Genomic DNA, 14,493 nt, shown 5'->3' on the forward strand with positions numbered 1-14,493 from the left:
ATAGAAAAAAACAGTCAAGTAGTAAACTCCCTAATTTAAGAAAAAGGCTGCACTTTCAAACATAAATGTTATTGATGATTGTGTACATAATACAACATTCATTACACAATTTTATCTATATCAGATACTGTGCATATATTGCAATATACTCATGCATTGCCTCTAGAAAGGAGGTGATGGTAGATGATGTTCTGATGGGTAAAATCACTACTACTTAGATTATTAACTTTTATCTTAGAAAGCTGTCCTACAGTCTTAGTCTTCACCAAGATCCCCCAAAGTAATTTTGATGCTATATCCACTTGTTCAGAAAAAAGATTAAGCCAGAGAGCATGATGACTTAGCTGTTTGTTCTTCCTTTTGTTAATGAGGACTATAGGGAAATTTTTCAAAACACGGGTGTCCTATTCATGGCTAGTGTGAAAGTATTATTAACGTAAGATAGCAAATACATATAATTGTGGCTCACTTAATTTTGCATGAATATGTATTTATATGTGAATATCATTAGATGCTTTCTACAGAAATATGTATCCCTAAAGTTCTTTATTTTTAAAAAGCTGCAGGGGTATATTTTTTGTGGTCAAAACCTATTGTGTTTGTCACTGTATTCAGCTGTATCAGACTTTAGTTCAGATACACTTAGAATAAGTGTTAGAGTTACCCCTCTTCTCCCTTTGTTTTTGCTCTTCTACCAATCCATGTGGGCAGTTGGCACACTCTGTGATATAATTCCCCACATCACTTCAAATAGTGATTATCATCATTTGGTGCATCTTTGCACTGTATGGTATGGTTTACCTACTCATTAATTATGCAAACTTTATAGATGAGAAGTAGTCATGAGGTTAACATATAATCTAAGGTTAGACTACAGCCAAATTAACAGATTGGATTTGCTGCTCACACTATACCATGTTATTTTCCTCTGTGACCTCCAGTATTCCTTCTAATTCTTTTCTTCTATAACCACACAATCTAAATGAGTTCAAATGTAGCCTGTTTCCAGTGCTTTGGCATTTAAGAAAACTAGGCTCAAGTTTCCTTTTTGCTACTTACTATATGTGAAATTGGACTTGTTACTTAAGTGTTAGTTTCCTCAACTATAAAGTGCCAGTGATAATAGGGGCTCTGTCATGGAGTGTCCTCATGGTTACATGGCATATCCCATACAGCAGTAGCCCAGTACCCAAGAAAGCAGTCCATATTAAACTGAGAAAAAGTAGTTTCTCCTTCATATTTCATTTATTAAGCCCTGTACATTTATTTACTTCTAAGGTCCCCTTATTAGGTTTCAACACATTTTGAGAAGTTCAATGGAATGCATACAGACCTTTTGAATAAATGCATGAATACTTATCCTAGTGATATTTCTCTTCTCCTTACTCAGACATGGGTTCCGAAAAAAGTATGCTCTAAAAATTTCTGTACTTATGCTGGCACTTGACTATTATGAAGTCATAAAATGAGGAATATTAAAGACTTTTTGAAGTCCAACAGAATGCAATAAAAGACATCCATTCAGTGAATCTAAGATTGTTCAGGAACATGGTTTTATATCCATTCACATGGGAAAATATCAAGATGATTAAAGAAAAGCTCCAAAGTCTACACAAGATTAATTTGGCATTGGTGAAAACCTGGATTGAAACCGTTTCTAGGGGAAAGTAGTTGTACTGCTAAAATGCTACTTTAACTAGCAACAATTTAGTTAGATTGCTCCAATAAATAGATAAAAAAATTATTGGGGGGCATCTTCTATTTCTTTCTTCTTCTGTGTTTCTTTTTGCCTGCCTAATTGCCTGGCAAATCCTTTCTTCCTGAGATCCTGGAAGTCAGGCTTCTGTGGGGCTCTGCTTCACTTATAAGTAAAACATCACAGAACAGAACAGAGGAAAGCGCCTGGAGGGAAGAGACGGGATGGGAGCCCAGCTTTAAAAAAAGCAGAGGTCAGAGATGTGCTTGTTAAGAACACAGGCAAGCGCCCTTCTGATGTGTCTGGTGATTTCCATGTAGAGTGTGGATTTTAAAAATTTTTGGATAAGTAGATGAAGGAATGCATTTTGTTGATCTCTCAAATGTTATAGTGTTCTGTTGGCAAAAATAATGTGCATTTCATATGTTGCTTCTTGGAGTGTAAATCCATGGCTTTTCTGGGGAATCATCTGGACAGGCTTTTTAAGGCTCTCAGCTGCATAAGCCTGTTACCCATCAATGCCTTTTAATAGGATTCTATTCAAAGGATAGAAACAAAAATAAAGACATGTGCATTGTTATTATTAATTGAAAAGCACCCTGAAAACTATATGTTCATCAATGTGTCCATGGATGGAGTTAGTATGCAGATATGAAGATGACTCCCCTTTACCCAAAAATACATCGTGGATACCGCACCCCTGTTAACTGAACACAGTGGAAGACAAAATATTACAATCCATAGCTATCAACATAAGTGGCAGCTTCTCACATAAAAGGGCTGATCCAGTCATTCTGTGCTGAAAGGCTTGTAAGAGTGCACCATTTCAGGCCAGCAAAGTTGTAAGCCCTTGAGAAGCACCACGTAGAGCTCATCTGCCTGGACTCCCTGTTGCCTCTGACACTCAGTCCCCTCTGCATTCCGCCTCCCTCTCTCTTCACTCTGGCCACCCTTTGCTTTTGCTTTCCTAGAACAGACCAGGCATGGCTATGGTTTGGAGCTTCATAAGGTGTTGTCCCAGCTGGAACCTGCTTTGCTGGAGATCTGCAGGTCTCTCAAATGCCACCTTTTCAGTGACATTTCTTCCCCTGACTACAGTTTCTGCAATTGCCCTCTAGACCTCCCTGTCTCTGGATTCCTAACATCTCCTACCCTGCTCTATTTTCTCAGTATCCATATCATGTTCTTACATTTTATAGAATGTATTAACTTCCTGCATCTATTATTTATTACCTTCCTCTCCCCCCCCCCGCCCTCACTGCTTACAGGTTATAAACTCCATGAATGTAGCTAACTATGCTGGGTTTTAATGATATATTCCCATTCCAAGAATATGGCATATTAGGAGCTCAGCATAGTAGGAGTATAGTAAGAGCTCAGTAAACATTTCTTGGGTCAATGAGTTAATTAAAGCATTGGTCATACAAAGTTTCATACTCATGGAAACATGAAAATATTAACAGTGGTCACCTTAGGGTGATGGGGTTATTTGTGATTATTTTCTTTCTTCCTTTTTGCAATTCCTGCACATTTGGCCAGAGAATGTTTTCTATTCTAAAATGGGTGATAGAAAGACCTTTGGAAATTTGGTGCTTATGAACAAATTAAGAAATGCAAAATTCTATTGTATTTACAGCTCTAAGGAATTTCTCTGGTTAGTAAATAACTTTTTTTCCTTTCAAATCACATGAAGTTGGTAACCCTCACATATATGGGATTGCTTTAGTGAGGACTTCTCATGGGTCCTATGGAGGTGACAGACATTTCAGCCAGCACAGTCAAAGTGGACCAAGGTGACTAGAGAAGCCAGCAGATGTTACCTTAAACTGGAAGCACCCTTCATAACAAAAGCTTCACCTGTCTGAGAAAAACATTTGCAGTTGCCTGTGAGCTATGCCTTGCCTTCTTTATGTTTCTGGGGCTGTGACTTTTGAAGGATTTTGTAACTGTCTGTGTAGATAATTGATGAAATGAATTCACCTGGGACTACTCTGTACAGTACCTCACCAGTTCTGGGTAATGAGACTTAGATCAAGAGCTGAGGCTCTTGGAGGCTGCCAGCCAAGCTTTCTGGCACAGTATTAAAGGATATTATCATTCCATGAATACATATCCCCTGAGAAGGAGCTTCTCCTGATGCGTAAGAATGGCCAAAACTAATGGCTTCATTTTTCTTTAACAACTTTAATGGACTCAAGAATTTTACTGAGCTCTTTATTGGGTACATTAGAGTATTTTTTAAAAAAAAAATATTCAAGCCAGGAGGATGATTTTGAAGAAATACTAAAACAACCTCAGCATGTTGGAATGGGCCTGAAGAATAGTCCTTAAGTAAGGTTTGGGGAATAACCTTGGCCAGATAATTCCTGCTAGCAGGCATTTTGGCATATATATTAAGATTTAATGATCAACTCTGCAAAATGAACTTGGGGTTGTTATTATTACAGTTGTAGATTATTTCCACATGGTGCAAGTAACTCAGTTTCTTAATTAAATGAAAATCAATGCATTTTCATTTTATGACTTTAAAAAGTGCAGCTTGTTAAATGTCAAACATTATAAATAAGAATCGAATAAGCTTAAAATAGAGATAGTTTTATATCAAAAGCACAGCAATGAGAATATAACAGGACTCACAAACTGAGAGCCATATCGGCCTGCACAGTTTTAAAATATTTTAATTTAGCTGCCAACACTTGGAAAGGGGAAGAATGTATCCCCCGCAAAAGACCACGTTTCTGTCTTCTCTGGAACAAACAGCAAATCAGGCTGCACTGGGCAGTAATTGGTGAACTTGGGACCTCTCTAAAGCATGCCTTCAGAATCTGCTGCCCTCGTTTTCATTAAGTATTGGCCTGGAAAATATTTGATTATGTGAGATAAAACATCTGGGACATATTTTTTATCTCAGATTTTCCTTCCTGGATTTTCTTGTTTTTGCCTTTTTTTTGAGGGGGGGGGGCTTTATTATTTTTTTTTAGAGCAGTTTTAGGTTCACAGGAAATTTTAAGATGAATGTACAGAAAGGTCCCCTGTTGGCCCTGCCCCAGCCCCCACATCGCCTCCCCGTCACCAACATTTCCCCGGGGAGTGCTGCACTTATGGGCTTTGGTAAACTACACACTGAAGATGGTAATCGCCCAACATCCTCAGTCTGCACTGTATGTGCTGTATGTTCTATGGGATTGGAGAAATAAATAATGAATGAAATGTATATTATTATAGTATCTACAGGGTATTCTCATTACTCGAGAAATCCTCTATGCTCTGCTTATTTTACTCTCCTCAAACCACCCTCAAATTTTCAGAATTGTATTAACTATTCCATGAGTTAGTTTTGTTCACAGAATATTTTTAAACTTATGTTGCATTTTGAAAGAAAGCACACAATGTCTGCCAACTGGTCAGTTCTCCATAAATGTGGTTGGGACAATAAGGACCTCACTTTAAACAATCTAGTGACTTTTCTTTAAGTAAGCCATGTAAAAATAAAGATCATCTTTTAATTTTGATTTCCTACTCTAGGATGTGAGCGTCTCTAGTTCTGAGATACAAGTTTTAGGGAACCTATCAGAGATATCAGGTAGATGGAAACAGTATATGCCATTAAGTGGAATCTTCCTGCTTTTAAAAATCATTATAAAGTTTGTGTAAATTATAATTGCAATATTTGAAATCAGTAGAATGAAGGAAGCCATGATGCCTAACAACACCTACATATTAAACCCAGGAGAAGATTAGCAGTTGACTTAAATATGTCAAATTTCAACCCTTCTTCTTCCATGTGGTATAGTGAAAATACCACTGTGTACTAGAAATAAAAGACTTGAATTGGGGTCCCTACTCTATCATTTTCATCAGTTTGGCCTTGGGAAAGTTACTTAATCTTCCTGAGATCTGGTTTCCTCATCTGTTGCATAAGAACAATTCGTAGATAATATCTACTTCACAAGATTCCTTGTTGCTGAATCTCAGTAAATAGTAGTAAACACAGTTAATAGATCACCTGCTTTCTTACAGTCACTGTGACAGGATCTTACATTGGTTGCTTCAAATCCTCCCAGCATCATGGCGGGGCAGGTGCCCTTAGCTTATTATAGGCATAAGAAGACTGAAGGCTTGGCACCTTCTCGGAGTAACAGTTTATCAAGACGCTTCTTTGGAGTCTAAACGGAGATGGGCCTGCCCCCTGCCTGTGCCCTTTTCCAGAAGCTCTTCCTGCTTTCATTGCATGCTGTGAACTGTTTTTCCTGTGGGCCCTTCCACTGGATTTGGACACTCAGGTCTATAGAGAACAATGCAGGCCAGAGTGAGGGTTGGCATGAGATCTCTCCATGGCTGCACCAGGTTTATGTCTACTCCTGTTGAGAGAAGAGGGCTTTTTTGGAGTCCTGGTAGGGGGGCGGTATTACCAAACATCACCAGGCCTGGGGTTACATGAAAATGAATTAGAAAATTAGACTCCTTTTATGATTTGAGGCATGAGGAAAGCTCTGCCTGAGTATGAATTTCTGCCACCTGTCCACCTTGATGCTTAAAACTCTATTTTGGTCTTGCAGTCATTCAAGATAGAGAGGGTAGCAGGGTCCTGAAGGGATGGGCACAGAAGGGGTGAAATGTACCAGTGAAGAAGAGGTCAGGTGCAAAAGGACTGTATACCAGGAAGCCTGTGAGGTCAAGGTCAAAGCCTCAGGGTGAGCACCCAGGAGGCTCACAGGATGCTGGAAGGAAAGAGGGTGCCCTGATCACAACTTGGATTTTTAATCCCCTGGACCCCACGCCCCACAACCAACCTGGATTCCTGGGAGTGTCTCTTGGCAGGCAGGGCAGCAGAGAGGCAGATAGGAGAGTTTGGTTCAACTACCCACATGGCTGATGGAGAGGACCACACCCACCATAAAGGAGTTAAAACACCAGCAGATTTGGAGAGGAAGCAAGAGAGGAGAGGGTGGGGGAAAAAAAAAAGAAACAGCAGTTTTAGAATCATTTAAGAGGAATGACACAGATTCACAGTCGGCTGTCTTTTAAAAAAGCACAAAAGTAGCTAAATGGGGAGTTTGCAACAATATTATTTTTTAACTCAGAAAAGGGTTCCAAGATTACAGATGTTTTTCAGTGGTATCTGTCTTGGGTCATGCTGAATTTATGTTTGTGATTGAGCTTCACATCTTTAATGCATCAAAAGGCAATTTACATTTCGCAGATAAGAATTTGACCTGTTGCATGCATATCTGCAAGCGAGAAACACCCTTTTGTGTTTCTCAAACTTAATGTTTTAAAAGGGAATAGCTAGGCAACAGATCTAGCTTCTTTGAAGGCTTTGTAAATAAGATTTCTACCCCATGTATGCATCTAAGTCATATTAATAATTCCCTTTTCAGTGCAAATCAATAGTATATCACTTCAAATCTCAGAAGTTGTAATGTTACTATAAGTATGAAAAAGAATACTATCTGTAGGTCTATCTATTTATCTATCCATTTATCATCATCATCATCATCATCATCATCTATTTATAAGCAAAGAGTAAAAAGGAAGCAGTGAAACAATCTTTGCATCTCATTGCCCAGTAGCTGCTGGCAAATCATTAGAATACAATAACATTTTGCTGTCTGAATGAAGATAACAGAGAAGAAATAAGGTAGGAAATTGTTCGAGCCATCAAAGCAGAAAATACCAGGTGTAGGAGAAAGGTGGTAGTAACAGATATGAATGAGCAACCACGGAGTCACATGAGAGCTTCGATCGAAGCCACTCACTCAGGTCTATAATTCTTCTGAAAGATATTTCACGTTTATTCCTAGAAAGCGCTCATTTATTTGTAGCATTGTAAATGTTTTTCTTTTTCAAGTTTCACTTTTTGTTTGTGACTCATATGAAACTATAGTTTATCAAAGTGTTTGATTTATATTCAGCCAATGTGCTAAATTCATTTATTAAATGAATAAATGATTTATCTGCAGATTATTTTGTATTTCTACATACACAATGAAATGAATTGCAAATGCTGACACATTTAGTTTCTTCTATATACATATACACTTTTTGTTCTTGTTATTGCTTTACTGTGGTAGCTGGAATATTCAGGAAATGTTGAATAAATTCATTAATGTAAAAATCCTTAAATTTATACCGCTATGTACTATGTTTGCTGTAGTATTTTTCTTTGTTTGTTTGTAGATACTGTTTACTAAGGAAGTCCTTGTCTATTTCTACTTAAAACATTTTTCTAGTACTTTTATTCTATTACTTATAATAGAATATTATATTTTATCCAGTGCCTTTCTGGATTTATGAAGATAATCAGATGATTTTTCTCCTTTAGATTATTAATATTATTGATCATAATAATTGATTTCATTAAACCAGGCTTTATCTTCTTTTATTTTCCATATGAGTTTGCATTCTATTGGAATTATCTGTTTTATTGAAACATACTGAATCATGGGCTCAACTCTCCAGTAGAACTATCTGGGAGTATAGCATTTTTTTTTTTTTGAGGGAAGGTTTACAATCAAATAATCAAATCTTTGATTTTTTTTTTTTTTTGGTACCAGGGATTAAATCTAAGGGCCCCTAACCATTGAGCAATATTGCCTTTGAGACTGAGTCTCACTAGGTTGCTTACAGCCTCCCTGAGTTGCTGAGGCTGGTTTCAAAACTGCCATCCTCTTGCCTTAGCCTCCAGAGCTGCCAGGATAAGAGGTGTGCACCAGCACCATGCCTGGCTGAATCTTTAATCCTTATACACCATTCATGGCTTCCATTTCTTCTTGGGTTATTTAGGTAAGTTATGGTTTTACTTGAAATTACCTGTTTCATTAAATATTTTTTGTAATTTTTGTCTCAAGTATTTGTAGTAATCTTCATTTTTTGTCATTCCTACAATTGTGTTTTTGTTCTATCAAATTAAATATCTCAGGGATAACTTGATTTGCTTTTCTAAGGACGAATCTTTGATTAGTTTGTCCTCTTTGGTCTATATTTACTTTCTAATGTATTAATTTCTGGTCTTATTATTATTTCTTTTTTTCACCTTCTTTAGAGTTATTTTGTTTTTTCTAATGTTTACTGTATCATGTTTAGCCTATTTTAAAAAATGCACCCATTTATGTTTTTATCGTATAGTGCTTTTATCTGGATTCTATGTTTTGAAATGTGCCAATTTTTATTACCCATAGATTATAACTATTTTATAAATTGCATTGTAGCTATGCAGGTGCATGTACATTTGAAATTGCATTTTAATTTTTATTTATATGAAAAATTTTAATTTATGTTTACTTTGATGATTTCTGGTTGAATTGCTTTGTGCTCATGTAACATGTTTTGCATGCCATTCATATTTGGTCTTTGTATAGAATTCCTTTATAACCCAGTGTAGATGGTCAATTTCTGTAAACATTGTATGCATTTGGCAGTTTGGGGTTGTATTCTCCAATATATGTCTATTAAAATATATTGGTTTTGATTTTCAAATAATTCTAAATCCATATTGAATTTTTGTTTTGGTGAGGGATAACTTTTTCTTGGTCCATTTTCACTGATTTAATTTTGAGGCAATTTTGTTGGATGAATACAAATATTATCAGTTTTGTTGGATGAATACAAATATTGTCCTATATTTAATTTTTATTGACACCATGGGGCATTATTAATATTGTTTATACAGCCAATACTTATTTAGACTTACTAAATATTTAAAACATCATTGACATTTTATTTTTTCCATTCTGCAGACCTCACATCTGGGACTGCCTTTCTTCTGCATGGAGTAAATCTCCTATAATTTTATGTAATGAGAAGTAATGCTCTTGGTGTTTGTATGAATATGTATTTATCCTCACAAGATATTTTCACTGAATATAGAATTCTAAACTGGAGATTTTTTTCCTTTGACACATTGAAGATGCTGTTTCCTCATCCCTGGTAGCCTCTTGTTGCTTTTGTGATACCAGGAATCAGTGTGATTATTATTTTTGATGGTTTGTGTCCTTTTTTTACCAACTGCTATTAACAATTTTCTATTATCATTGGTGGTATGATGATGTTTAGCTGGTAATTCCTTATTATCTTATCTATTCTTTAAGTATTTTAGTATGTTTGAAAATATTTTATTACCCATTTTAATCACTTTCATCAAGAGGATTGATAAATAACTTTGTTACACTACTAGAGCTAAAACTCACCAGCATTTACAAGTTACCTGAAGCTGTTTGGAAGAGTCACACACAGAAAGGACAACAGTACCAAGGCTTTGAAGGCTGAGAAAACATGGGAGGATGAGGGGCATCTACCAATATTTGTGAGCAGAGAAGACCCTACTAGAAGAACAAGCTTATTGTCTGAACAGCTTTTCATAAAGAATTAGAAGTAGTTGGACTGACAAGGAATTAGACAATTATTTTGCCTAGAGATACATGGTTACGTGATCATTTTGAGCTATAGCAATGAGCAGCAGTGAAAACAACAGTAACCGTCAGCACTGGAAAAGTTCCGGCTCTTAGATGTTTTCAGAGCTTGGAATAATTGCATATGCATGTTGAGATATCTTGGGAGTGGGACCCAGGTCTAAACATAAGATTCCTTTGTTTTGTATATACATAGACCAAAGGTAGCTCTTACTGCCCCCTGTCACATGCAGGAAATGACACCCAAGTAGAAAACTCAACAAGTGTTCAGTTTTCTACTTGGGTGTCATTCCAGTGCTCAGAAAATATGGGATTTCAAAGTATTTTGGATTAACAGGTATTTGAGTTAGGGATGCTCAACCTGTAGGTCACCCCTTAGAAATTCAATAAACCATCTTCATTTTCTTAATGTAGATCATAATTAAGATGACCGTGAAGCTTACAGTTTTCATAGCAGACCTGATTGAAAATCACTTTATGAATGTCAAAAACAAATATTTGACACAGTAGGTGTCCTGATTTTTAGTTTAAACAAATGCTGTCTTCTTATACACTTAGTGTGCAATCTGTTTCTGGAAAGCAACATGCTTCAGAGGAAGTTTATCCCGATACAATACATCAAAACGCTCAGGTATTTCCAAGTTATTGATAACCTTATTAAGTCTTAATTTCATGTTAAAAATTCAATGTAACAGTATTCTATCATTGTCCGTACAGTTTTAATTTTTCAGAAAGAGCTCAGGTGAGTGGCTTAAATTCAGACCGCAGATTGGATGTGTGCTGCCTCTCGACCAGGTCTAAATTGCTTTCACCACCAAGCGCTTTTACCTTGATGGAGGTTGAATAGCACAATCCAATGTGTTAAAGAGGGAAGTAGAATGATCAATCTTTTCATGACCCTTCAGTCAAGTTCAGTTAAAAAAAAAGGGCAACATAAAAATGATCAGGTTTTAGAATGAGATTCAGAAATAAAGGAAAGAATTAACATCTCCCTTCTCTTTTCTCACAATAATTCATTCAACTAAAAGGAAGGAAAACATTTAAATCACTAATAAGAAGACAAAATTTAAATCACCATTTCAAATCCTAAACTCTAAGCACTGAGCTTACAAAGGGAAAAGTGTTCTACATTCATTTTCTACTTCATGAAAAAAAGCATGTGAGCCAAGTCAACATTTAAAATATTCACACATGATAACTAGGCACATTTTACAGTATTTGTCCAAGTATTTTATATCTGAAAGAAACATTTTAGTTAAAAATTATAATAAAATTTTCATTTGGGCAGTACTTCAGGTTTTGCAATAATCAATCAATATTATTGACAAAATTGTATCTTTGCACAATTTGTAAATGAACCATTTTAAAGCCAATTACCTATTTAAAATATTATTCAACCCACCTAAAAACATATTTTTAAAGATAGTATAACAACTTTTTTTCTCTTTCTCATTTATTTATTTTTAAATTAATTCCAGAATACAAGTGCATTTCCCAGGTACCAGGCATTTGTGAGTTATTGATAATCTTATTAAGGCTTAATTTCATCTTATAAATTCAATATAACAATATTCTATCATTGTGTGTGCAGTTTTAATTTTTCTTTCTGAAAAATCTGATTGCATTTTTTTCAAACATTCTTATCTCAATTACTGTCGAATTGCTGACACAACTTTCTTATTTTGTTCATAACCCAATCCATTTTCTTTCAGAAGATAGAATCAAGGTTCAGAAATGGGACCAGCATTTGTGTCTGAAGGTTAGCAAGAAATATGCTTTCCATTCACCCACCAGTAGTCACTTCTGAGATAAAACTTGGTGGAGTAAGAATCCTTTGCTTTCTGAAGGTAGATAATGAGAATAAAGTAAGTGGAACACCAATTCTTACACAGTTACAACTCTTACTAATAGGTGCTTCAGGTGAATCAAAACAACAAAAGAAGGTTGCTCACTAAAAAGACCATCCAATGAACATGACATAAATATGCATTTCAGGGTTCATAACTCCAAAATTCCCAATGAGCCAAGGGTCAAGGAACTTTGGTTTGTTCTTGGAAATTGAATCTCATCCTTTCCAGGGGAAGAGGGCACAGATTTTACAGAGGTCGAGCAGATGAATGTATCCCCTCATTATTAGGAAAGCTCAGCCGTTGGCATAGCAGCCTTCACCGCTGCCTCATTAAATGCCACTGAGAAAGTGAACCCAGGGCAGAAAGTGAGCAAATCCAGCCAGGGCAATGATGCAGAGACTTCGGGGCTTAGTCCTTAAAACTGTTGTTTTCTTGTTTATCAAATGTTAGGGGTGTTGTGAACATATTTCTGAGAGAAAACCTGTTTCCTTTTTTTTTTTGCAAATTATAGCTGCAAACAGGTGACAGAGCTTCCATGTGGCACAGGAGAAGGGGACAAAAAAAAAAAAAAAAAAGCCCAGTGTTAAGGAGCCATTGTTAATGGGTGCTCAGGGAGGAAACTCAGCAGGTCACCATCTATGAGCCAGTTCCTAGGCAGAGCAGAGCAGATTGTGTCCCATATAGAAGAGAGTTGTGGTTAGAATGTCTTCCCTTCTGAAGGATTAGTTAAGCCAAGATGTGTCAACCCAGAGAACAAAACCTACTGTGAGATAAGATGACTCACTTATGTATTTACTTTGGTCGTGTTTACATCACCGTTTCCCAAGGAATCTGACATAAGTGTCTCAAATGCAACGACATCCCAGTTGTGACAGAGCTAGAAACAAGAGCTGGTAGAGATTGGATTTTAGGTGTCCCCAAAGGCCCAAGTGTTTAAAGGTTTGGTCCTCAGAACGGTGCTGTTGGGAAGTGGAGGGGCTTTAGAGGGGGCACCTCCTGGGAAGTCTGTAGTTCCATGGGGATGTGTCCTTGAAGTGGGTTATGGGAACCTGGTCTTTTCTTCTTCCCTTTGGGCCCGAGGTGAGCAGTTTTGCTCTGCCACATGGTCCTACCAGGACGTGCTGCCATAAGCTCAGAGCCACAGTGCCAACTAATCATGATTAAAGCCTTTAAAACTGTGAGCCAAAAATAAACTTCTTCTCCATAATAAAGTTGGTTATCTCAGTTATTAGTTAGCATAACAGAAAACTGACTAATCCAGGAGTCAGGAGGAAGCTTCATGTATATTTGTATTCCTCATGACGATTGCATGATTGCTTGAATGGCGGAATTCTCTATTGCTTCAACAGATAGTTATGGTAACATGTCCTAGACCTTGTCATGGGTTCAGATTTACTTCTGAGTTTTTCAGTTTTTGAAGCAAAGTTTTCTAGAAACTCTACAAGCATTAGATTTTTTCCTGAAATATGAGATCAAAATGAGATTCCTTTCTAATAGTTTATTAACAGCTCCCATTAGCCAATTTATAAGCATAATAGGCAGAAAGATCATAATCCTTCTAAGTGATCATAAAACTAGGTAGAAATCTGTGTGCCACTCATTCTTTTAATCCTCAACAAATGACTACTGAACCTCAAACACTGCAAGTTACTTGAGATACCGCAGTCAATGAGCAGACAAAACCCAGCACCATGAGTTTATGTTGTATTGGATGAGACAGACAAAAAAAGCCACATGGTAAAACAGGACAAAGATAAGGAAAATAACCTTTGATATTACTCTTACAAGGTAAGTATTTCACGTGGATTGTCTAGTTCTCCCTACACACAAATAATGAGGACTAGGTCAGGAACTATTCAGATACATATTCAGGTAGTTAAATAATTTTGCTAAAGTCACATAGTAAGGCACAGAACATGATTTTAAGCCCATGTCTTCCAATCCCATGCCTTGGAATTTTTCCATTACAAAGCACTGTGTATCTTACATCCCTAAAGTGCATTGAATGGTCCCAAAGAGCTGTGTTGGATATCACGGGAAGAAAACATGTAGAAAACCTGACACAGAAAGTGTATCTGAATATTTTAGGGTTTTCCACTCACAGCCTCATACAAAGCAGGATGCAACTGGTGAGAGCAGAATGAAGCAGCTGGGTAATTAGTGATAGAACACCTGTTATTCTCATTATTCTCCTTTTCCAGTTTTTTTTTTTTTTATGATTAAAATTGCTTCCAGAGGGCTTTGAGTCTATTTAACCCCCTGCAGGTACGTAGTTACTTTTTGCTTTCCCACCCTGACCTAGCAGTGCCCGTTGGGAGAGGTGTCATTTTTGGATGAAAGCAGTGGAGTAGAACTGGGGACAGTGTGTGAAGCCGATGGTTTTACCATTGCTCAGAATGCCTTCGCCAGAGAGTCTCAGAAATAAACACGAAGATACTATTTAAGTGGTCACAGAAAGGCAGTGGTTGCCTTTTCTAGGTTGACTAATTCTGATTTTTAAAGAGAAAAGAAAGTCACCAGGTAAATGAGGCATTCC

General features: G+C 36.8%; 1 protein-coding gene across 2 annotated transcripts in view; it reads right to left on the minus strand.

Moving 5' to 3' along the window:
- Sphkap (SPHK1 interactor, AKAP domain containing) overlaps nt 1-6,566 on the minus strand; it is a 127,128-nt gene extending 120,562 nt beyond the window's left edge. For both annotated transcript variants that reach the window (XM_077799615.1, XM_026396289.2), the window contains exon 1: nt 6,490-6,566. In XM_077799615.1, the coding sequence (XP_077655741.1) occupies nt 6,490-6,566 (77 nt within the window). The remainder of the gene's footprint in view (nt 1-6,489) is intronic.
- Between the last annotated feature and the right edge of the window lie 7,927 nt (nt 6,567-14,493).

This window comes from Urocitellus parryii, chromosome 1 (assembly GCF_045843805.1).
Source record: "Urocitellus parryii isolate mUroPar1 chromosome 1, mUroPar1.hap1, whole genome shotgun sequence".
Lineage (NCBI taxonomy): Eukaryota > Metazoa > Chordata > Mammalia > Rodentia > Sciuridae > Urocitellus > Urocitellus parryii.